The following is a 24,287-nucleotide window of genomic DNA, read 5'->3' on the forward strand; positions in this document are numbered from 1 at the left end:
TCCAAGGATCCGGATGCGCGGTTTGAATTTGCGTCACTTCCTGCGGTCAGTTTTGCTCGAGGTGCAAGTGCAACACGATTGCGTCATGTTGTGTCGGGCGGATCGAACGGCTTCCAGAAGATTTCGCAGCCGTCGATAGCAAATCGAAAGAGACGAGTCCCGTCACCGTCCGGCGATTAATATCGCGCCGAGATCAACGGTCTTGTGCACGCCGTCGCATGTTGCATTGCCGTTGTCCACGATGGCCCTCATCCTGAGTTCTCTTTCATCAATAGAAGTGCCTCTAAACATAACTCAAGGCAATCAGACAAGGCTTGCGAGCCGCACTTAGATTGCACCAACCAAGTGGTAAGCTAACTAGCAGTTCGATCGAACATCTGCCTTTGTTTTCACTTCAAAATCAACGTTTGATTCAAAGACAAACGTATGATTTAACTCGGTTGACTCACCAAGAGGTTGGCGCAAGGTCCAACACTTTTATTGACAAAAGAGTGTTCGTGGGATAAGAGCCGAGCATCTGAGTGGATTTTGCGGTTCGCAGCATTCGACGGTACCGCGATATCCCTCTTACTGGGTCACAGAGGCCTTCGACATCTGCTACGAGGTTTGAATTTCCGGCGCCGCATGCGCTTAATTGCGCGCCGCGCCGAGTTACATTGTTACATCGCTGTATCGAGTTGTCAGTTTGATCGAAGGGCTCCGGGAAGATCCGCAATTCTCGACTCGAGTTTCCGGTGCACGACACAGATACACGCATAGTGCGCGATTAAATTCTACTCAGTTACACCGCACTTACATTGTTGCATGCATGTTGTGATATGCATCTCAAAAGAGCTGCGCTGAGACCGGCGGCTCTTAATTCCGCGTGCTGTGAAGTTGCCGCAGGCGTTTGCCCCTTCGCTCGCGCACCTTCATGCGATCTTCGAGTGAGATTTAAGCGGATGGCACACAGAAAAACGTAAGCAGTAAGAAAATCGACCAATCGGTTATCCTTGGGCCGTAAGAGGAATCATCGACTGTGGTTGGTTAGTATGCTAACTGCTTATGTTTCTCTATGCTCCCGGCATCTTTGTACCTAGGATGTGGATATGTTATGTACAAAGTTTATATATTTACAGACACGCGCGTTATATTCGTACATATATTCTATATATCGTCCGTAGGGCGGGGAGGAGGGAATGGAGAGAAAGAAAAATCGCAGCGAAATGTGAAAAATGCAGGTAAAACGGCAGCTCTCTTGGGATCTGCTTTGCACGTTGTTGTACTTTTCGCATTCGCGAGACGAGACGGGTGTGTGCTCGTTACTCGGGACGAACGGAGAAGCAAGAGAAAATATATAGGACAGCATGGCTGTCCTAAAACGAGACAGATTATTATAGGAAAAAATAGACAGTTGCGCTGTAGGTCGTGTTGCGTTGGGTCGTTGAACGGATCGAAGAGCTTCAAGGTTTCCCAAAAGCTTCGTCTTGCCAAACGGATTTAAATTTCAGCCACTGTGCGCGGGCATTCCTGTCGGCGTTCCTGTAATTCGGCGCAATTGGCGTGGTGAGCTCAAAGAGCTCAAAGGGTTTCCAATAGGTTTGCTTCTCGACGAGGATTTGATTTTCCGTTGCTGCGAGCAACTCCTCGCGCATTCCCATAATCTTCCGCGTAAAGTAATATTAGTTTTATTTTTCTATCGAATCGCGTTAATGTGTATGTACGTATGTGAGAGAGAGAGAGAGAGAGAGAGAGAGAGAAAAATATCAAAGGGTTCTCTGCCTTTCCCACGCCTTGTCTCGTAATTTCACGAATATTGTCATTACACCTCGCTTTCCGCTCGATACCATCATTGTTCGCGTCTCGTCGCGACCGCAGGGCGCAAAATGCTGGGAGATTTTTATATGGGATCACGGACGCGGATTAGGGCGGATGAAACGTGTACAACAAGGATATCTCGTGACACACGTGTCGCGCAAGCGAATTCGTGCGCGACGTCCTTCGAGATATGAAATAGCCTTCCAGCTATTTTTCGCGGCGCTCAAACTTTCATCATTTCTCTCGTCAGCTCCTACGGCTCTCATTTGCGCGGATAAAGGTGCCTCTCGATTCGAATCCTGATTTAAGTCCGACGACACCGCCGGCTGACGTTCGCGCTTCATTATTCGCTCGCCGCGTGTGACGTGGAGTGGAGATGGTTTCGATTGATTAAAAGCTCGCGACGCGCTCGCCGGGATGTGAACGCGATCGCTCGACCACGTCTTCATATTCTGTTCCTGAAATCGTGTGTGACGTGTATCGATTCCCGCGCGTTACCCCTCACGAGTCCTTCGATCCAAACGCGACGCACGAAAATGCCGTTGACGAAGAGCTACTCGAGTCGACAGTTCTGTTCGACGTCAGCCCCGCAAACCTCAAATTTTATGGACCAGTATAAAATCTCCACATATACATTGTACAACTATACAGTGCTACTGACTGTACAAGTCTTCAATTATTTAATTGAATCCAGGTTTAAAGGACACGTCAAGAGTCTCTGCTCTTTACGATTTTAGCATTTCTGTAATTTGGAGTGGCATTATTTAATATTTCATTATCTCATTATTTCATCTGCGTTGAATCTCCCTTTAGTTTAATCAATCTCTCAATAAGCAACGCATTAATTATGCAATTTATTCGATTGCAGATAGAATATGTATGTGATAAGCAAATATTAAATAATGCAATAAAAATTACTGGGTAGATGCAATTTGTGAGTCAATTGAACAACAAACTTTTCTTTGCATAATCTCTTTATGAAAAACGTCGAAATATTCATCTCATCTAAGAATTGAAAGTTATTCAAATAATATCGACATCTTCAACGACGTGCAAGAACGACGTCAAACACTTAATTCTGAACGGGCAACGACACGTCGTATATTTTCAGGTATGTGAAATCATTTATTATACAGAATGGTTTTGACTTGAACGAACATTTGGCGAACTTATTGAAGTATACCCGAGACGAAACTTTATAATCTACTCTAAGCCCAGCATTTAAAAATTTGGTTGGATTAATGTACCCGAGTCGAAATTTTGACTCTATGTTGAACCTTGAATTCTATACCGCAGTAGCAGCTAAGATAGCAAAATAGGTTTCTAATGATATAATTTGAAATGAATTCTAATGATATAATTTACTCTTACTTTGACCCTGATGATGTCTGAAATTTACGCTTTTGCTTTTTTTAGCATCAAAGTAGGTTGTATAATAATAGAATCTTAGGAAGCAAAGTAGGGAACCTTTATTGAAGCTTTAGCTCCTACATAGAATATATGTATTTTATAGAATTCAAGGTTCAACATAGGGTTAAAATTTCGACTCGGAAATGAATGTCAATATCTTCAAAATAGGTTTCACCTGGATTGTAGATTATCTAAGTAGGCTCAAACTATTTTTAAGAGCGTCAAAGTTTTGACAAGGTAGACTTAAAGGAGAAGTTAATGAATATCAATATCGTCAAAGTAGGTTTTACTTAGGCTATAGACTGTCTAAGTAGGAGCAAACTATCTTTAAAAACGTCAAAGTAGCATCAAAATTTCGACTCGGGTAGGTTAAAAATTTTCTAATTGTCCGTAAATTTTGTTTACTGCTTATTTCATAAAATAAGGAATATTATTCCAACTAACCGAATAACGACTTATGACAACTCTGCATTAAATTGCATTCTTGATCAAAGATCGTAAATAATTTATAATCACACTGAAAAAGAAATATGTGAATATTTTAATTTGTGGGATATAAAGTTTATTTCTGCGAAAGAAAATTTGGTCTCATAAATAAGTTTTCAAGTATTTTTCTCTTAGTGCACAGTGAAAAAAAAATCTAAAAAATAAGAAACATTTATTTACTGGGTAGTAATAACAATATTTACTTCATACTAAAATCTGTTACTTACACAAATATTTGATATAATCAAGAACTATGCGTTTCAAGAAAATATAATAAGTAAATATGTTATTAGTACCCGACGAATAAATAAATATTCTTTACTTTTTACATATTTTTCCCCGAGAATACCGACCCAAGTCTCGCAAGCGTTTATTTGTGTCTCCGATAATGCTCTTTGAGGGTAACAATCTTATTTAAAATCTCTCGATATATTTTTCTTCTCGCTCACATTTCTCTCTGCTATTGTATCGAAAAGTCAAGTTGAAATCATTCACGTCAGTAACGTCTGACGTTAATTTACTCGTCGATTTCTCCATCGTCGACTACACTTCCAAGTTTTGTCTGTGTACGCCTTTAATCCTCAGCCGACAATGAATTACGGATTTATTTGCATTGGAATTCATACATATACTCGTTATTGATCCGTAAACAATGGGATTGGCGGTTCTTTTATCCGCGTGTCGTCGTTGTGACAAATTAGTCGAGCGTCATATTATACCGCATCACACGTTAATAATCCGTCTCGATACGTTTCATCGATACCCGCCCGCATTCCTTCTCATAATGATTGCATTTTCGCCGGAACTGATCACGGCTTGATCGGAATGGCCGTTAATCAGTTTACGAATATTAATTCGGCGCTCTACTAAGTGTCCCTCGCGTTCAATTTTTCCTGCCGCTTGCGAATTACCACCGGCCTTTGACGAGGACGATAAATCAATTTTGCCGTCCGATAGAGTGAATAATCGGGTAACGTCATCTCGCGAAATACCTTCTGTCGTGTGAACCACGTCCGCTCGGCCGCTTCGAGGCGACTTGTAAAATTAATTAGCGTTTTATTCGATAACGACGGTCGACGTGGACTTCTTAATTTGCTCTGCAAATACACTCGAGTCTCCGTTCTCTTTTGGTGAATTGAGGATGTTACACGCGTTATATTTTGGTCACAATCGTGATAATTAATTTACAAGCTTGATTGTCAGCTCGCGCTTGCGTCATGAGCCTTCTGCTCAAGTGAAGAATTACATTTTTTACACAGGAAAAAGAATTTGACGTGAAGCTTGGTTTTAATGAACAAGCCAACGTGTTTTGGCTAAAAGATACAGAACTTTGGTGGTTCTTGTGACCCAAATTTGGCTCTAAGCACCAGAAATTCCGTTTTCTTCAACGGAAACGCGTTGATTCGTTCGTTACAACCAAACTTCATGTTGGCGCAATCAAACTTTTTCTCCGCGTACCTCAGACTTTTCGCGCGCACACTTTTACTCGCCATGATTTTCCTCTCTCTTGAAGTGAATATTTAAGGACGAGATATATTATTAGCTCAAATTAATCTTCTTGCAACGTGTAGCAGCTCTTTCGAGACATAGTTTTTACCGAGGCAGTTACTTATGCACGTTTCAGCGTTTCGGAGGCGCAACCGCGACGGGAAGAAAGTTCGAAAGTTTGAAGCGTTTCCCCTCACCGCGGAAATTAATTATCGGCGTCATTTCACGTGTACCACGTTTCCGAAGAGTCGATCGGGTGGCGAAATCGCCGGAGAGAAAATTCGCGCAGATGCGTGCAGATGCAATCTCACGATTTTGACAGCGACACGCTGCGAGTCACGTGCATCGTCCCCTCTTGTCAACACTGCTCGCTCGTCATTGGTGGCTCTCCCTCACACTTACCTCCGTCGCGTGTCAGGATCGTAGCTAGGGCGGGTGCTGTCAACTCGTAAAAATCCAAACAGAGGCTGCGAGATATTCGTATCTTTAAAATCGCCAAGTAATCTTCGTATGCAATCGCGTATTTTACTAATGACGCTTAATTTCTTCTGTAGGCTCCTCTCAGGGAAAGAGTAAGTCTCTCTTATATCTCTTACATCTCTCAGGGAAAGAGTAAGTCTCTCTTACATCTACACTGAGAGAAAAAAAATAATATTAACTTCACTTTATAAAAAGTACAAAAAATATTTACTCGATGCGTAACTAATTACATACTTAAATTTAAATTCTTTTATTTAAACAGGTTAGACAGAAACTAAGGTTTTAAGGAAATGTACATTTTCTTATGTGAAAAAATTTTATATCGGTAAGTGACATTAGAATAAATATACTTTGTTTCTTGGATATTTTTTCTCAGTATGCTCTCGTCATCCTAAGGTCTATTTTTCTCAACTGAACCAAGTTGCATTTTTTGCCATTATAGCGTGTATAGCGAGTATAAAACTCAAAGCTTGTCCACAATACACGGAGTGAGCTTGGCGGAAATAATAAGAAATAGAATTGATCTCGCTTACACCTATACTTTAGCTCCCCGACACCGGAAGTATATCTCTTGAGTGAGAAGGAACGAAGTTCCAGTGCAGTACATTAGTTCAGACTAAAGGCCCGTCTACAATGGAAGTAAAGTCTGGCTGTAAGAAGTAACAGTAAGAAATTGACCAATCACAGTCGATTATTCTTCTCACATTCGACTGTGATTGGTCAATTTCTTACTGTTACTTCTTACAGCCACACTTTACTTCCACTGTGGACGGTCCTAAAGAGAACGACAGACCTCGTTATCCCAAGGGCCGAGCGGATCGCGATTACGAGCCTGCGGCGACGCCGCGTTATGGCGCCGTGCCGCAGCCGCATCGCGACGCGTCATTGCGGCCAGGCTGCGTCCGTCGAGCCGCGACGACTACGCACTCCGGAGTCTCGTCCTCGTGAATTCGAGATCTTTCCCGCGGTGACGACAGTGGCCGCTTCTCGCGTCCGCGTCCAAGTCGTGCACACATCGTCGGGGGAGAAATCCAAGAGCACCGTCACCGTCGCCACCTCCGTGTCGCCGTGGCCGCTCCTGTCTGCTTCTACCACCTCCACCGTCAACGCCGCCGTTGCCGCCGCCGTCGCCGCCGCCGCCGCCGCCGCCGGCGCGTACGATTCTATCGATCACACGGAGTGTCAACGGGTGTATGTGCGTACGATGCGCCCGAACGTTCGCTCCCGGCGACGCCGCGTGTCGTTGGATCTCCTCGCGCGACGCCGGTAATCGCCGCGCCAACCGCTTCTTCGATTCGCGCAAGCGGACGACGCGTCATCCGCGAACGACATCCACGGCGTATGTAAAGCACGTGCGCGGGTGGGCTCTCTGTGCGACGGAGCAGTTCCTTCATCGGCGCGAAGAAAGCCCGAGGTTGTTGTAGTAACGACGAAAATAGAGACGCGCGGAATATCCTCGCTTGTTGGGCGAGTCGCAGTCATCGAATGCTCGTGGGCGATTCCGCGATCCCACTGGCGCGGAATTTTCGCGTACGGCAAATTCGTCGGGGAAGAACGACGCCGGCGGCGACGACGACGACGACGACGACGACGACGCTGTGAGTGATCGCGAAACGAATTTTCAATGGCAGTACGCAATATCTGGCCTGGCGCGCGCGCACGGGATCCCGTGGGAAAGTGTCAGGGAAGCAAATTTATGAGGCCTAATAGTGTTAGGTGCACGCTCTAAAGATTATAATTAGCGGAAACACTTATTAACGATGATTCCCACGTAATACAACGGCCGTGTGCACTGTTTGGTGCAAAACTTCTTATGCAATGTATCATCCCGGGATAGCGCGCGCGGAAGACAAGCAGACGTTGACCCTGCGACGTCGGTCTTCCTCGAGGAAGAAAGAAAACAGATTCCACCGAGACTTCTGTCGGAAGATCCCGGTGTCGAAGGATCAACGAGTGATTCGGGAGATCGGTCGGGAGATGAATACTGGAAAAATACCTGAAATTTTATTTGTGAAAATTATAAAGTTTATTTTCACAAAAAACATTTTATTTTATACAGAAATGAACCATACTTCACGGAAATAAACTCTATATCTCGCAAATAAATTTTCAAGTATATATCTCACATAGCAGAAATATTCAAAATATATCATGGGGATATTCTAGAGATATTGAGATATCTTTAGGACATCCCAATAATATATTTTGAACATTCTGCTATATACGATTTGATACACTGAGAAGAGTACTTAAAAATTAACTTGTGGGCTATTTATTTTCACAGAAAAATATCCTACTTCATACAAAAATGAACTTTATTTCACAGAAATAAACTTTATATCCCGGAAATAAATTTTCAAGTATCCTTTCTCAGTATATGCGATCTGATACATTGAGAAAAGAGCATTTGGAAATTTACTTGATAGGCTATAAATTTTATTCACAGAAAAACATTTTATTTCACACATAAATGGACTTTATATCACAGAAACAAACTCTATCCCGCAAATAAATTTTCAAGTATTTTTCCTCAGTGTTATACGATCCTTAGTTTTACGATCTGATACGACCTGATGCGCTATGAAAGTAGTACTTGAAAACTGACTTGTGAGATATAAAGTTTATTCACAGAGATAAATTTTGCTTTGCAGAAATAAACCTTGTATCAGAAAAATGTTCAACCTTTTCTCAATGTCGATTTGCATCGCAACGTTTGTTTCATTCGCGTGCAGGAATCCCGAAATAATCGTCCCGCGACCGTAGGGTGTGTCGCATCCCTGTCGCGCGTTTCAAGACCCGCGCGACGTTCTCCCGACGATTGTACCGGCGTTCGTGAACCGTGGAACTGTGAAACGAGCTGTAGGGTCGTTGGTGAACGCACCTCGCGAGGTATTGACCACCGAACATTGTCTTGCGGCTGTTAACACGATAGCTTATCAGCGAGGTCGGCATGGAGGTGCATATGCAGAGCGTGCATCGGGTGCAAGTCGAGATTATATACGAGAGTGTGCGGAGGCCGTGCAAATGGGAGCGCTCGCTAAATTTGCATGATTACTGCCGACCATGGCGAATTATTCGCCGGAATATGTCCCCGCGACGTAAATCGCCCGGCAAATCTCCCGAGCGCGATAAAAGTTAACCGACCGGAATCTCGCGGGTGCGATAAGAGTCTCCGGCAAAATGTCGCGAGCGTGATAAGGGCCCGACTGCACGCACAATGGTCGCGGATTTATTTAGCACGCGTGATATTTTGCGCCCTAAAGTCTCCGAACTGTTCTCCTATCGACAGCAGGCAGTTTAAAGCTTGCTCGTGCGCCGGCCACTCCTCTCAGAATTCTCTAAATACTTCGCCACGCTCATTTTCGGCGAATAATTACAAATCTTTTAGTCGCGCGGGATACGAGTCGCTGGCGAAAAGTCTGCACGCTGATCAGAGAGGATTGGAGGCGCACGGGAAAAGATCTCGGTACGTGTGACTGAACAGCGATCTGACGAAAACGCACGACTCGCAGACTATATCTTCGTTACCGCGACTGGAAACACTCGTGTGAATATCCGATTGCTTGAAAACTTAGCTGAGATATAACTGAGAACAATTGACCAAGGAGGAACTTGCTACAGTTCTGCGTACAATCGAGTTTTCATAATCTTTTTCTTCCTGGGAAAAAAATATCAGTTCATGCAACTGGATAACGACCAGATGAAAATTCAGCGACGTGAAATAATATCTTTTTCATCGCGAACTGAAAACATTGATTTAAAAATCTAACGGCAATAACAGAACAATTGACTGACGAGTAAACCTAAGGTTTGTTCTTTTTAGCTAAACTGCTTGAATTGGTGCAATAAATTAGAGTGAAACAAAATATATTTGTCTTGCTCTAATTGGTTAGGCGACAATTTCCGAAAAGTGGAAGGGATAATGTTGGTATCAAAGAAAATCTCTACACGATATAGTTTAATGATCTGTTCTTCGTAACTGCACTGCTGAACTAATGCAAAAGATTAGAATGAGAAAACATACTTGTCTCACTTCAATTTATTGCATCAGTTCAGCAGTGCAGTTACAAAGAACAGGCCTTTAAATTATATCGTTAATTATGTAGAGATTTTCCTTGGCACCAACATTATTCCCTCCACTTTTCGGGAAATTATCGCCTAACCGCTCTAATTTATCACCAGTGTGCATCATTTCAGTTAAAAAAGAACAGACCTCTATTTTTGTGTTACTCGTCGATTTTACTGAAATTTGACGTATAATAGACAAAAATAACAATCGAGTTCATATTTTTATGCTTTTTGCAGCACAATTTTAGAACACATTTTCCGTGGTACTTGATTACAACCGAGTATTCTCTTTCGGCACGAGTTCTCGCTGGTGAAGCGTCACCATAATTATATAACATTTGTAATCGACTTGTCGGCAATTAATGCGATTTTGAATTTAATTCGAATTATCGATTTCATATTGCTTCTATATTTGCTGTCGGGACAGCAGCTGGAGGATTAACGCGTGAACGGCCCCGCCGATGGAGTTTGCCGGACGCCGCCGCCGCCGTGTACATCGGTATCGATCAAAAAGAACCCTCGTGCAACTTTGATGAGGCTCTCCCGCGCGCACAGAGCGCGTCGTGCGCGCGCGGCCGTGTGCAACGTGGCCGGTGCATCCCGTGGCGAACTGTCGAGCGTGAAACGGCGCGCTCGTCTCGTGTCGGCACACGGAGATGTAATTGACTGTAAATGGAGCGGCGAGATATAAAGTGCCCCATTGTCTCTCTCTCACCGAGAGAGCACGGCGGCGCCGAAGAAATTTCGAATACGTCGCTCTCGTACGCGTTATTAATGCATATCTCGCGTAGTAAATCGACCGATCGGAGACGTAATTAGATGTTTAAAAATAAGCGACTCCGCGAATATAGCTATCGACGCGATCCCTTGTATGTGGGTGTATGTATGCATCTGTGCTTGTCGAGGAGACAGAGTCAACGTTTTCCAGAGATGGCATCTCGATGCACTGAGAGAGAAAAAATATCTAAAAATATATAAAATATGTAAAGTATAATAAGAAATATTATTCTTCATTATATTCTTCATTATATTCGATGGGTATTAATAATCTATTTTACTTGTCCTAATATGCATATCTTTTTTACATTGAGAAGAAATTTCTCTCATATGAGAGAACATGTATTTTCCTCAAACGGCTGTTTTTAAGTAATTGTTAAAAGTAATTGTTTATTCTATTTAAACAAAGAACTTTAGAGAGATTTAAATGAATATGTACTTACCGAATGTAAATATCGTTTATTTTTCAAATATTTTTTTCTCTCAGTGTGGTTATTATTCTCAGTGGATTGTCGAAAAATTTAAGTCTTCCAAATTGTAAGTAGGTTGATCGAATACTATTTATTCAACAATATCAATTACTTTTTTCAAAAGGAAAAATATCAATATATAGGCTGAATATATTTGTCCAGAATAAATATATTCATCTGATTAGTATTTTTCCTCTTGAAAAAAGTAGTTGATATTGTTTCCAATAAATAGTATTCGATAGAATCAATAAAATAATAAATATATTCATTAATGTACACGTAGTATATTTTCTTTCCTGTCAAGGAAAGAAAAGACGCGCGCTCATATAAAATTTTAAATAGCAGTCTGTGCCACGTTCGAACGAGAGAATTACGTCGAGGACGTTCGCAACGTTGCTAAGTTTTCATGTGACGTATCGCCCGACTAAGTAGAGAGGATAACAAGTGTGTGTCGTAACACTAGTTGACGATATAGTAAACTACACATTAGCTGACAATGTTCGGTGGCGGTATGTACAAGGCAGATCGAAAGAATTGCGACGCCGTTGTCCGTTTGAAGAAAAAGAAAAACCGAGAAGAAGGAAAGGAATAAAACGCAGGAGAACGTTCCGAGCGAACTTGCGCTTTCCCAGAGGATCCCCGCGCGCTTCCGCCAGATTTGAAGACGCCTGTAGAGTCCGCAGCCTACTTGCATAGCATTGGCCAGAATAACCGATATTATCGCGCAACGTTTAATTACGATGCGGTAATAACTCGCCGAGCGGACTTTTGCTACCGGCGAAATTCTCGCTCGCGCCGCATCGAGCGTCGGTCTTTCGCGATATTGTCCGCTGATTTCCGTTGCGCAACGTCGGCACGCTGATGTGCAGGGAACCTCGCTTTTGTTTTATTCAATAACAACAGTCACGTTTAGATCGAAGCTATCGATCGAATGTCGAGGCTTACGCACTGAGAGAAGAAATATCTAAGAGATAAACAATATTTTTATTCCTTGGGTAACGATAATATATTTGTTTACGCTAACATAAAATATTTTTCAAATGAGATAATGTACATTTTCCTCAAACCTCAAGAGGACCTTAGCTTCTCACGCGAAAGGCGATTGTTTATTCTAATTAAATAAAAGAATTTAGATTTAAAGAAATATGTTATTAAAACAGCACATCTATAAATATAGATTTACTATTTTTCGGATATTTTCTTTCTCTCAGTGCGGTAAGGTAACGCCGAATTCAAATAGCAATATGTTATCTGGATAGTCCGGAGCGAACTTCCTTTTTTATTTGACCGCAATATCGATCAATATTGGAACGTAATATCGATCTGTCCATACACTCGATATCGCGAAGTCAGAAAGCACATTTTCCCACACGGAAAAAAATTCGTCCAATCGTATTCCCTTTTCCCAGGAGAAGATTACTCTTCCAAATGCGTTATCAGATAATTCTTCACCGGCGTCTCCGGGGCCGGCTACCTGCGCGTCGCGTCCCGACGTTTCGCCTCGTGACATCGCCCATATTGCAGCGCTGTAACAGTTTCTCTTGTTTTTTTTTCTTTTACCACGACGACAGTGATACACAACGGGGAAGTGATTTAGGGACTGTGTGCCGAGGACAGACGTGGAAGGGAGAAAAAGAGCTCCGGCCGGTGCGGTGAAATGCACGGCGATTTAACTCGGCACGTGGAACGATCTGTAGTCCGGTCGGCAGTGCTCCTCGTCGTGGTGCGGCGTTGTTGATTGTACCGCGCCCCATTGTACAAGTTGCAACGTTCCGTGACACAATACGATAAGTATCTTGGACGCCGGGACGGCGGGAGCGGCAACCCAAGATGATTCTCCGCCGAAAGTCGGTGCATAGCTGCAATTGTCCCTGCCATCAGCACTGCTCCACCAAATGCACAGGTTTGAGTCGCATCGTATCGCTATGTATGCCGTACAATCTTCGCCGGCATTGGACGGCATTGTCGCCGCGCAGAAAAGCCGACCGCGCGATTCCGCGCGGTAAATAAACCGCCGTGTCGCATCCCACTGAACTTATATCGTCGCTCTTTGTCTCGATTGCATTGTGCGCGCGCCAGCGCGGCGATTTTCCCGCATTTTCCGTCGCTCGTGCCGCCTCACACGTTCCCACGTCGTGAGGCACTTCACGAATGGAGAGGAAGCCCTATATATTCGATCGTTACTAAAGTCACGAGCGGATATTCTTCTTTCTTTTTTTTTTCACGTGGAAAGCCTCTCGAGATTCCTCCTCTCGAGATTCGCGCGGCTCCAAAGATAGCTTTTTAGGTGCGATCCGTTACAGATGCTTTGAAGCGCCGTGTGGACCAATCGTGGCTTTTCTCTAAGCGCTCCAAAGCGTTCGCAGTGTCTTAAGGACCGTCTACAATGGGAGTAAAGCATGACTGTAAGAAGTAAGAGCAAGAAATTGATCAATCGCAGTCGATTATTTTTCTCACATTCGACCGTGATTGACGCTAATTTCTTACTCTTATTTCTTACAACCTACTCTCATTGTAGTCGGACTTTAAGGCTCCTGGCCTCTCGCATTGTCTATCTCTTTTTAATGACATCAGAAGCGAGAAAATGCATGCTAAAAATTTTTGCAAAATACGTTAAAATAAAAATATATATTCAAAATACTACTTGCAATCGATTAAATAAATTTGTAAAATATTTCGTTCATTCCCCTTTTGTTCTAATAATCAATAATTTATTATAAATTAACCTGAATAGGTGAAGAGATAGGTTAAGAAGATGAATTATATGTCACGTTAACTTACAACAAATTATTGTTTGTAGGGCAAAATGCACGAAATATTTTACATAAAAATAAATTTGGCATAAACTTTTTTATTTGTTTAATTGATTACAAGTGTTACTTTATATTTTTTTATTTTAACAAATTTTGCAAGAATTTTTAGCATGTATTTTCTCGCTTTTAAAAATTAAAAAAAGATAAACAATGCGAGGTGCCAAGAGCCTTAATAGATCGCACTCTTCGTCTGCGTTTGGGAAAAAAGAAGTGCCGCACGCGTTTGAAAGTGCGAACGCCCGCGGACTTTTCATTTGCAGCGGCATGCAGATGCCTTTCCATCATGACGCAAAATCGACGCGCGAGAAAGAATCGCTCCTGTGACGCGACGCAATCAACGATATGCGATATCGCAAACGTCATTCATCGTCCGCGGATCCTCACGGCCGTAAGCGGATAAGAGGATTCACGATAAAAGCCGCAGATTCGACGGCCGAGGTCTGATCGAGAGACCGCGACGACAAAATACGCGGATCAGTTACATCGCGAGATGGGCGCAACACCTGCGCGAATTACCTGCAACTCGACCGCGCGGTATCGTGCGCAAAAGTAACTCAAGCCATCAAACGCGAATATCTCGAATAGATTAACTCCATACCGTGGACTTTTATATCGTTCACTCACCCTATGGATGTGCAACTTTTCTATCTTTATTTTGCATTCCCTTTTATTTCTCTTTTATTCTATGAGCCAGCCACTTTTCATTTTTGTACTGCGCTCCACTGGAAGGAAAAATATCTGGAAAATATTAAGTATTTATACGCGATGTGGGTGCTCTAACATATTTACTTGAATTTAAATTCATTTGTTTATATACACGGTAGAAAGCATTTTATATTTTTGCTCAACTATTCTACTGTTGACTTTATATTCACAATTTTAAAGTGTTAAAATGATACAATGATGTCCAAATGTTGTATGCTTGTGTTAATTTCCAACATGTTATTTGTGTTATTAACATGTTATTTGTTCACATATTTGCCTTGCGTTAAATCAACACAAAAATTGGGATAAATAAATTGGAACATGTAAAATATGTTAAAATTGACATAAACTTTTTTACAGTCTATGCAATAAACAATTGCTTTCGTGAAAGCTAAGCTTTCAAGAAAACCTATATTTCCTTATTTGAAAAATATTTTAGATTAGCATAAGTAATATGTGTCTCTTACTAATACCCACTGAAAAGAATATTTTTAAACATTTTTTAGACATTTTTTCTCTCAGTGTATCCGTTTTTAACGTCGCGCTGAAATCCTCGAATACTTTGCGGCTGCCTCTTTTTTCGACTTTCTATGTCTGGAAAGCTTAATTATAATTGACAGCTTAATTATAGTTGAGCTTCGGCTGGATATTTTTCTCGAAACGAACATCAAGTTGCAAACGGCGTTCGATGCCGAATTACATAGTTTGTCCAAAGTGGACTCGAGCGTCGTCCACGTCGAGCTGCTCTCTTCGCGTGTGGTGCGTGTTATTTGGAGCGTGCTCACTGTCGTGTGCATTGTGCATGCATATGTAGTCTCTAGACTGCCTCCCCTCGCACGATTGCGCTCCTTGCGCGCCGACAGGGGGGTCACCAGGGCTGTATCTGCACCCTCCCATCAATCAATAATCCGCGTTCTCGCTTCCGCCTCCGCCGGGAACACCGGAGAAGAATCAGGAAGTTTTTTTTTCGATATCGTTAAAATTCTTTCTCTTTTTCATCTAATATCCGCGAGCAAATTAATCACGCTTCGTGTATGATGTGCATTATATTAGTAATTCACGTAGAACGACGGAGAACTCTTAAACTTTTTTGATTAGCAAGTTTTATCGACTTTGTTACGTTGCATTTTAGAATCTTCCGTAATTTCCCGTGTCTGGAAAACTTAATTGTAATTAATAATTAAGCGTTCCGATCTCATATTTATCGTGCATATAAATATAAAAAATCAAGTTTTATTTATTATTATTATCGTTCTTGTATTGGATTTTTCTTACTGATAACATGAGAAATTTAATTAACAATTGTATCATTGAATATTAGATTGTTCACTTTAATATGAATAGATAAAATTCGAGATTTTCCTGCATATTTCGTTTGTAGGATAAATTCGTTGCGATTTGCTTGCTTCTCCCAGAATTTCAGTCAAGTTATCTTTAAAATCTTGATAAAACGCGCGAGATATTTAAAACCTTCGTTCGAAAAAGTAATCGTGTCTGTCTGTCAAACTGTCTGTCTGGAGAACATACGTACTACGAGCAAATTATTTTTACCGAATAATGTGACTGACGTGATTAAATATGCCTGTCTGAGGAGAACTATTTCAAATCCGTCCGTGACAATTTTTGCTGCGCGCTCTCGCAATGGTGCACTTCTCTCGCGCACGGCCCTGGATGAGTGCTGTCCCCTCTACCTAACAACACGAACTATCGCTCGCCATATCGTCGGGAGTGTTGGCTGATGAATACAGTGTGATTTATCGTGAATAGCACGAAATCGAGCTTGCTAAGGTGCAGTTTCGTGGACCGGACGCCTATCGAACGAGAGTCCAACTCGCCCGAGACGTGGTATTCATTGTACACGATCAAACAACGGTAAGTGTAGCCGACGACGTCGCACGCTTTAGAGACGAAAGTTGGAGACCGAAGGGCGCGATCAGCGATTCTCGACCTTAGCTTTCTGTACCTTTAGTTACACTTTCTGTACTCTCTCGCGATTTTCTCTCTCTCTCTCCTCTCGTGCTTCCTCCTCCTTTCTTTCTTTCTCTTTTCTTCTGAGCCTATCTCTTTCTTCGAAACCGAAGTATATATTTCTTTTATCTCTCTAATGTGCAAAAGATGAAACTAAAAAAAACATTGGAGAAATCTATTCTCTCCTCAGCTAGAAACACTTTGCACGCGTTGTCGCGATTCTTCGTTTGTCTTTGTGTAAAATTTGAATATATCTTTCGTTTCATTCCAAGTGCAGACTTGCACTTTGTTACACTCCAGATATGTAGAATAAAATAGAAAATTAGTATATATTCGAACTTTAAGAGAAAAAAAATTAAGCAGTGTAAAAAGTGTTACTAAGGTGATTCAACTTAGTACAATAAACTTTAGTTTTTTTAACTTTTTTTATTCTTTTCTAGAAAAATATTTATTTTTGTCAGAAATATATATATTTCATAAAGTAAAATTCGCATGATATATGCGAATTTTATTAATTTGCTATTATTAATTTGTTGTTATAACACTTGCCTAATTTATATAGCTGAATTTTAAATATATTTTTGTATAGATTATTGTATTATTCTAATTTCATATTATGATTTTTTAAATATCAATCTTACTTTTACAAATTTCTATTACAAAGTTTAGTGTAAGTTTTATTGGACATAATTTATTAAAATGCATCTCTTTATGACAGATTGATAATATGGAAGTTATATTGCAAGAAGATGGAACGACAGAACAAATAGAATGCATTACAATACAAAGTGTAGCTGCTGATAAAAATAGACCAGCGAAGGAGTCAGAAGAGACAAGCGTAGATACTAAGGTAAGTGTATTTTATATACTTGTAGTTGCACAGGCAAAAAAGAACTAAGTATTATGATATACTATTTCACATTTATTTCAGTGTGTAATATTCTTTTTATATAAATTAAAATATAGAATGTTTTTATATAATACATCATATATATAATTTTTGTGCTTAAAGTACGTACAAATATATTATAAAGTAGATACAAGTATATTATATTTAGTTCCATTATTTTGTATATGTTAATTTCAATGTCAAACTCTGAGCATTCTGACAATGCAATCTTTGTTGTAGGTGAAACAAAAGATATGCAAAGAGGACTTGTCCACTACCACCAAGTCGAAGAAGTCCGACACTAAAATGAAAGTTAAGAAGACTCGCAGTGTACGTCAGCCGAGTTACGATTCCACCAGTCTAGAGGACAGTCCGGTCCAGGTGATGGAGCGTTTCAAGAGAGGTTGCGAGTGTATCGACGACCAATGCTTTAAGGATCTGAATCCCGAGGTGGTTTATCGGCACAGATTGAACATTGCAGAACTGACCAAAGCCGAGCACGACATGTATTTAATGGGTGTCACGATGGCGTGTTTGACAGACCCTTATCAGACTGCCCGGCACACGGAGCGACGTAGGTTACGTGCCCAGTACGTTTACCAGGGTCGCCGAGTGTGCCTGGACGCGTTTCTGTACCTGGAAAACTGCACGCATTATCAGATCAAGCGCATTAGGAAACACTTAATGACACACGGTGTGACGCCGCGTGTGCATGGCAATTACGGCAAAGTTCCGCACAATACGTTTTCGTTGGACATATACAAGATCGCCACGGAGTTCTTGAAGAGCTTTATCGAGGGGCAAGAGGCCAAGCAGAAAACCAAGCTGTCGAAGAACGCGCCGTTACATCTGCCGTCGGACATCACCCGAAAAACCGTACACGACCTGTACACGCAGTACTGTAAAATAGTATCGCCCGATGTGAAGAGTATGGGATACTCGACATTCCGGCGATTTATGAAGGTGCAGTTCCCGCAGGTGAAGTTTGCCAAGTTAGAATTTGTGGTGAGAAACCAGACTGCACAGAGTCACTCGCAGACGGAATCCGAGACGACGACGACGACGACGACGTCAACGTCGGCGCAAAATGACGATCAACAGCAATCGCCTAAGGCGGATTTAATTACTTCGGAAAGTAGTGGCGCGATATTGCCGTTAGTATTAACCAACGACGGGCAAAACGACACATATTTCTTGACACCTATTAGAAAGTTACGAGACGGTGTTAGTTATCAAGTCACCACGGGTGGATTAGTGCTCAACAGAACTATTGCAGTGTCGAAAACGAACACTGTGTAAGTCCGAAAGGGCTGCACATGAAGATAATTTCATACGATAACACTTGTATGCATGTGAATGTGATATATGTTTATGTTAAGATTTTAATTTGTAGTGGCGATACCTATTCTGAGCCTAAACCAAGATATTAATTTGAAAAAACAAGCAACTCACATTAAGACTCTTGAGTGAAGAACTGAATTTAAAATTGAACGAATATCTTATAAATGTATAAGAAAAACAAGTAGTACGAAATTATCATAGGATCTTATACAAGTTACATGCTCTACACCTTTATTACGTCGTCCTTGTGGATGTAGGTCTTTTGTTGTTTTATTCAATTGAATAAGTATTGTAAGTTATCTTGTTTTAAAAGTGTTTGTAGTTTATATATAATATATTATGACAATTATATATGAATAAAAAAGAGCACTTAGCCAAATAATCGTAGATCTTCATATCATAATATGACAATTGGTAATTACAGATGAAAAGAAACTTTATTAAAAAAAAAAAATATTTCAGACATTCAACTATTCTTATCATTTCATGTTCTTATATTCTTTTCTTATAATTTATAAAAACAATGAAAACACAAGTAAGAAGATAATTTATGTTAAAATATAATATTTAATAAATATAATATTTAATAAATGTAGACAACCAAGGTGTTTTCGCAATGCATATTATTAAATATGTAATTATTTTTTACTAAGATAAATTTCTTACAGAAATGTACATCTAAGAAAAAAGAGGGAAGAAAAATGGTTTTTTTATTTTCTTTTTAAGATAAAATATAAATATACTTTTTTTAGGAATTAAAAAACTGTTGCCATTTTAGTGCAAAAGATTCGATGGCCTAGTATGCCAAAAGCAAAGAATCCCGATATTACTTATCTCCTTTAAATTCCTGACATGGAAATCAAGTAACCACAGTAGCAGCAGTGCTTCTCAATTTATATAAACGCGAACGGTTCGTACGTGCTATTCGTACTTCTGACTCTACAAATATCATATATAATTTACATATCTTATTCATAACAGACATTTTTGTTAAAAATATTGTGTTTTTAATTATTCTCTATATAAAAATTAAACTAGATCAAACTAGGTACGTTAGGTAGTATAAAGTACAGCATTATTTATTGAAAGGCAGAATTACAGATAACTTTATATATTATATAAATTTTATAACTGTATAAAGTGTTTAGAAATAACTTATTGTGGTAAATGGTTTCTGATTGATATTTTTCTTTTCTAATAATGTTTATATCAAATTTTTGCTTCTAATGCGATAGCGCGGAAGTATTCGTTGACTGTTGTAAGTTGGGAAGCTGTCAGACTTAAAATTACCATTCTGGTCTTTTGAGATTCGTGTTATAATTAAGATTATACTCTCCCGTTTGAGAGCCTCTTGGTTTACAGTTATATCAGCAATATTGTGGGTACAGCAGGGAACTGTTTCAGCCTGGTGGCATCAGCAAGGTCATGTGAGTGCAACCTCTGATCAGGTACTCACATTCAGTATACCAGTGAGATCTGAGCCGTGCATTCACAGTAAACATTGCATAAGAGATTGTCAACGGAAATCGTTAAATCACTAAGCGTAATAAGATAATATCGCGATACCTAGTCAAGTGTATTTTGTTTTAAATATAGTACAGAGGGTGGTGTTTTAATACTAAGAGGAAAATCAGATACGCGGTAAATTGAAATTGAAACATTATGAAAATGTGTTGTATATACAATGTGCAAAAAATTTTTATTTTAATCATGTGTTTGTATCCAAATGCGAAATTGTATATTTGTTATAAATATTTAAATATATAAAAATCATAGAATTAATATCAGCTTTCAATTAATTTTAATTTTTGTGAATATGTTTAATTAAAATTCTAAGCCAAACTATACCTTATATTAATATTTTATTAGTTTTTTTAGTTCTATGATTATTATCGCAATCGAAATATATTTTAGAAATCTGTGTAACAATGAAGAACAATATTTGATTGCAGAAGATGTAGAGAGTATGACAGGCGAGATAGAAAATGGAGATTTAGCAGTTCGAGACGTCGCAGATCTTCTCCAAGCGCAATACGCTATTATCGCTGGTAAATCATTATAAGATGCACTCAGTTATATCGATTTTTAATAAAATAAATATTTTTAAACGCTTCCTCTTATTAAAAAAAAAAAAATGTTCCTTTAGGAGGGAAAACTCGAGAGGGATGTCCTATAATCACGTTTCCGGATAATGGCAATTTTCATAACGTGACTGATTTGGATTATCAGCGTCTTATGCTCTATCTTACCTCTGTACCGACGTAAGAACATATTTTATATCATTACGTGCTATCACTAATTACACTTTTGCTTAACTAATTTTATTGATGTCCAGGTTGCAAGAAGCTGATCTCGGATTTCATTTGATAATTGACCGAAGGAACGACAAGTGGAACTCGGTAAAAACAGTTCTTTTAAAAATATCTGTAAGTACACCGAATATATTGTAACTATCACTGTTATTATGAATTATTCAACCGTTGAAAATAGTTCTCACCATGAATTCTGTTTTTTTGTTTTTTTCAGGCATTCTTCCCCGGTCTAGTGCATGTCGCGTACGTGCTGCGACCCGCCGGATTCTTACAAAAAGCCATCTCGGAGGTGTCAAATAAATTATTCAGAGAGGACTTCAAATTCCGAGTTATTTTCCTGGCTAACGTCGCCGAGCTTCACGATTTCATCGAGAAGGATCAGCTCACCGAGCCACTAGGCGGCGATCTACCATACTGCCACCATACTTGGATACAGAACAGAATCGTAAGTGCAGTAGATATGAATTTAACGATATTTAACGTTCATTTTCATAATCTTTCTTAACGAATCTGTGTTATTTGTGCAGAGTCTGGAAAAATTCTCATCAATGACGCAGGACGTGTCTCTCGCGCTGGATTCCTTCACGCGACGTCTCGCTGAAGTGGAATTCCCGAACAACACCATCGCCACAACAACGTTGCTGTCGCAGCAGCAGGCTGAGTATAACGAATTAAAGGAGGAGATACTCAGCGCTGCCAGGCACGGCGAAGCTCTCCTGGATAGCGTGCGGCAATTAACCGGGAAAGGAACGGCTGATAGATTGGGCAATGTTGCCGCAGTAGAAAGGTAACGTGACACATAATAACTTCTGACAAATTTGGTGACAACATAATTACTTATTTTATATCTTTGTCTTTTTGGAAATGATTAACGTTTATTATTAAGCAATATATGTTTAGAGTAGCGACATATATTATATGTTGGTTAGTACTATTGTTACATATAATTTTTTAACATAGTTTCTCTTCAATTTTAGACTACTCGTCCAGCTGGAGGAAACCGAGCGAACCTTCGACTTATTCTGGTCGCACCACAGTTCACGACTGCGACACTGTTTGGCTCTGAGGCAATTCGAGCAAGATTTTCGAGAATTGCAAGCGACGTTGGATCAGCACTTGAAGACGGCGGAAGAGATGACGGAGGTCGGCGAAACGCAAGCAAGAGTGGAGCAATTGCTATGTGATACCTCAGCATTCCAACGAATATGCAGAGTACGTAACTCTTAGTGGTATTTTTAATCAGAGAACACAACCGATTACCATTACACGTCGTCAGATTAATGCGTTTGATTATTTTTCTGACAAAATATTTTCTAGTTTATTTCCACAAATGGGCGTACAAGATAAAATCGCGAAGATAAAAATTATGTTTTCCATGCCTAAAAAATCAGTTCGTGTCATTTTAGTGTAAAATTATAGACCCACATTATCACAATACAAATAATACAAAGATAATATAATCACACGATAAATCGGTGGAAGCGATTTCACATTGTTAACCTCGAATCTGAGAATGTATACGTCGCACTCAAAGCACCACGATGCACCACTCAAACCAGTATACTTTTATTTATCATGAAACTCTATCGAATGTCTTGTCACGATATAAATTCTGTGGTAAAATGGCATGGACATGCTGCAGTACAATTGAAACGTGTCAGTGTGTTCATATATACATGCCGTTTTAACATGCAAGTCCTGGTTTGAACGTGATCATGTGAGCAGTAACATATATAACGCACATCATGCACAAATGTTACTTTGCACCGCTTTCCTCATTTTGTCGATAGTCCTATTTGTTGCATACCATGTGGATTTGGGTCTTGGTAAGCACAGTCCACTTAACAAGATACATGTATTCTATCATAGAATTTACATTTTCTAAGACACAATTGATCAATATCTCTTAGCATCTCACATATCTCTCAGTCTTATCATACTTTGAAGCGAAATTAGAAGACGTTGCGTTTCAAGAAGTTCTTTTGTAGGCGCTATGAATTAAATCTCTTTTATGCGTTACGTATAACCCAACGTCTGATTTCTTTTTATATTTAATATAAGATATATATATATATATTTTTCTTTTTTTATATTTGAAATGCTGCACGCGCATATGAGTGTCATCGTATTTTGTTGAAACCGGTGAACGTACCGGTGGAGATTTGATTCATGTCCGATAATGGCATGGTAAACTTTTTTGCGAATGACCATCATTATATATATATATGATTTCTCGCTCTGCATTGCACGCACAATAGTGTATTTATTTTCGCGGGCAGAGGCAGTCTTTAGACGTTCCTTAGACGATTCTTAACGAGGCTATAAGAAAAATGCCATGATTGTTCGTAGCATCTTCATTTCTCTATATAGCATCAACTTAAATCTGTATTGTGCATAAGTATAATTGCATATGTTTATAGGGAGATATAGACCGCGCAGAAGAGGTGATATCTGCCGGTCAACAGCTGTTGTCCGGAAGACATCAGTGCCCGGCAGACGTTGTAGAGCCCAAGTGTGTAGAGTTGCAGAGAGTTTGCACGATTCTCAGTCAAAGACTAGAAAGACGATTGCACATGCTGACCAAGTGCAGAGAGCTCATGGAGCGTATAGACAAGGTACGTTCGTTTCACGTTTGCGAAAAGTTTCGCCTTCCATTCTCGGGAGTCACGTTTGCGCGTGTCAAGTGAAAATCTAATCCCTTTGTCATCGATCGGCAGGCCAACACTTGGTGCACGCGAGGGATAGAATTACTTGCGTCGCAGAACAGCACCACTCCGCCGGATCAGGCGCTTCAAGAGCTGCAGCAGTTGATCGAAGCCGCGGAGGAGTTCCATCATCCACGATGCATTTTTCAGGACTCCGTGATGCCGGAAACCAAGGCGCTTATTACACAGGTGTATATTCCACAGGGAGTCTTCCGTTTCATAAACGTGAGTTCCGTTTTGAGTGAGGCTGACGACATTTATCTTGCAGGTTCTGCAAAGGATAGAGGACGTCTCTTTGATGTGCGACAAGAGAATCATGGCACTAAAACAGCAGTTAATTAAACCAGCCAGGCCAGTGCAAACTGTCACGCCAGAACCAGTCAAACCCTTGCAATCACTGCCTCAATCCGCGAAACCTGGCAGAGTTCTCAAGAAAGCTAACACCATGCCAAAGGTAATCTTGTGCTTACAATCATAATTATATTTCAAGTCCAGTTTTGCTGTCGAGAAAGATTTGGTAAAATATATATTACATTATATATACAGAGATTTTTATTCATAAAATATAATTTTATTTT

At 40.2% G+C, this 24,287-nt stretch overlaps 2 protein-coding genes across 7 annotated transcripts in view; both read left to right on the forward strand.

Moving 5' to 3' along the window:
• Positions 1 to 24,287, forward strand: part of LOC116843422 (guanine nucleotide exchange factor DBS-like) — a 31,437-nt gene that overhangs the window by 1,236 nt on the left and 5,914 nt on the right. The window contains exons 1-11 of one of the 5 annotated variants that reach the window (XM_032813819.1): positions 6,489 to 7,259; positions 12,548 to 12,879; positions 20,645 to 20,740; positions 20,839 to 20,953; positions 21,028 to 21,118; positions 21,219 to 21,449; positions 21,532 to 21,791; positions 21,982 to 22,216; positions 23,425 to 23,619; positions 23,722 to 23,898; positions 23,978 to 24,163. In XM_032813819.1, coding sequence (XP_032669710.1) covers positions 12,807 to 12,879; positions 20,645 to 20,740; positions 20,839 to 20,953; positions 21,028 to 21,118; positions 21,219 to 21,449; positions 21,532 to 21,791; positions 21,982 to 22,216; positions 23,425 to 23,619; positions 23,722 to 23,898; positions 23,978 to 24,163 — 1,659 coding nt within the window. In that variant the 5' untranslated portion in view covers positions 6,489 to 7,259; positions 12,548 to 12,806. Of the gene's footprint in view, positions 1 to 6,488; positions 7,260 to 12,547; positions 12,880 to 20,155; positions 20,334 to 20,644; positions 20,741 to 20,838; positions 20,954 to 21,027; positions 21,119 to 21,218; positions 21,450 to 21,531; positions 21,792 to 21,981; positions 22,217 to 23,424; positions 23,620 to 23,721; positions 23,899 to 23,977; positions 24,164 to 24,287 lie in introns of those variants that run through there. The other 4 variants (XM_032813824.1, XM_032813832.1, XM_032813841.1 and 1 more) reach the window with 4 other exon arrangements.
• Positions 15,866 to 19,096, forward strand: LOC116843451. 2 transcript variants are annotated; one of them, XM_032813854.1, is made up of 3 exons: positions 15,866 to 16,366; positions 17,181 to 17,312; positions 17,592 to 19,086. In XM_032813854.1, the coding sequence occupies exons 2-3, from the start codon at positions 17,190 to 17,192 to the stop codon at positions 18,648 to 18,650; spliced, it is 1,182 nt and encodes a 393-aa protein (XP_032669745.1). In that variant the 5' UTR covers positions 15,866 to 16,366; positions 17,181 to 17,189; the 3' UTR covers positions 18,651 to 19,086. The 2 variants fall into 2 exon arrangements, with proteins under 2 accessions (XP_032669745.1, XP_032669756.1); XM_032813865.1 differs by lacking the exon at positions 15,866 to 16,366 and having other exon boundaries at positions 17,592 to 19,096.

Source organism: Odontomachus brunneus, unplaced genomic scaffold (assembly GCF_010583005.1).
Source record: "Odontomachus brunneus isolate Ranch 3 - 2012 unplaced genomic scaffold, Obru_v1 Obru_scaffold_003, whole genome shotgun sequence".
Classification (NCBI taxonomy): Eukaryota; Metazoa; Arthropoda; class Insecta; order Hymenoptera; family Formicidae; genus Odontomachus; species Odontomachus brunneus.

Bases quoted from the DNA above. Each gene is read 5' to 3' on its own strand.
- LOC116843451 (XM_032813854.1), top strand. From the start codon at position 17,190: ATGGAAGTTATATTGCAAGAAGATGGAACGACAGAACAAATAGAATGC. The intron at 17,313-17,591 runs GTAAGTGTATTT...TCTTTGTTGTAG, and splicing joins AGACAAGCGTAGATACTAAG to GTGAAACAAAAGATATGCAA.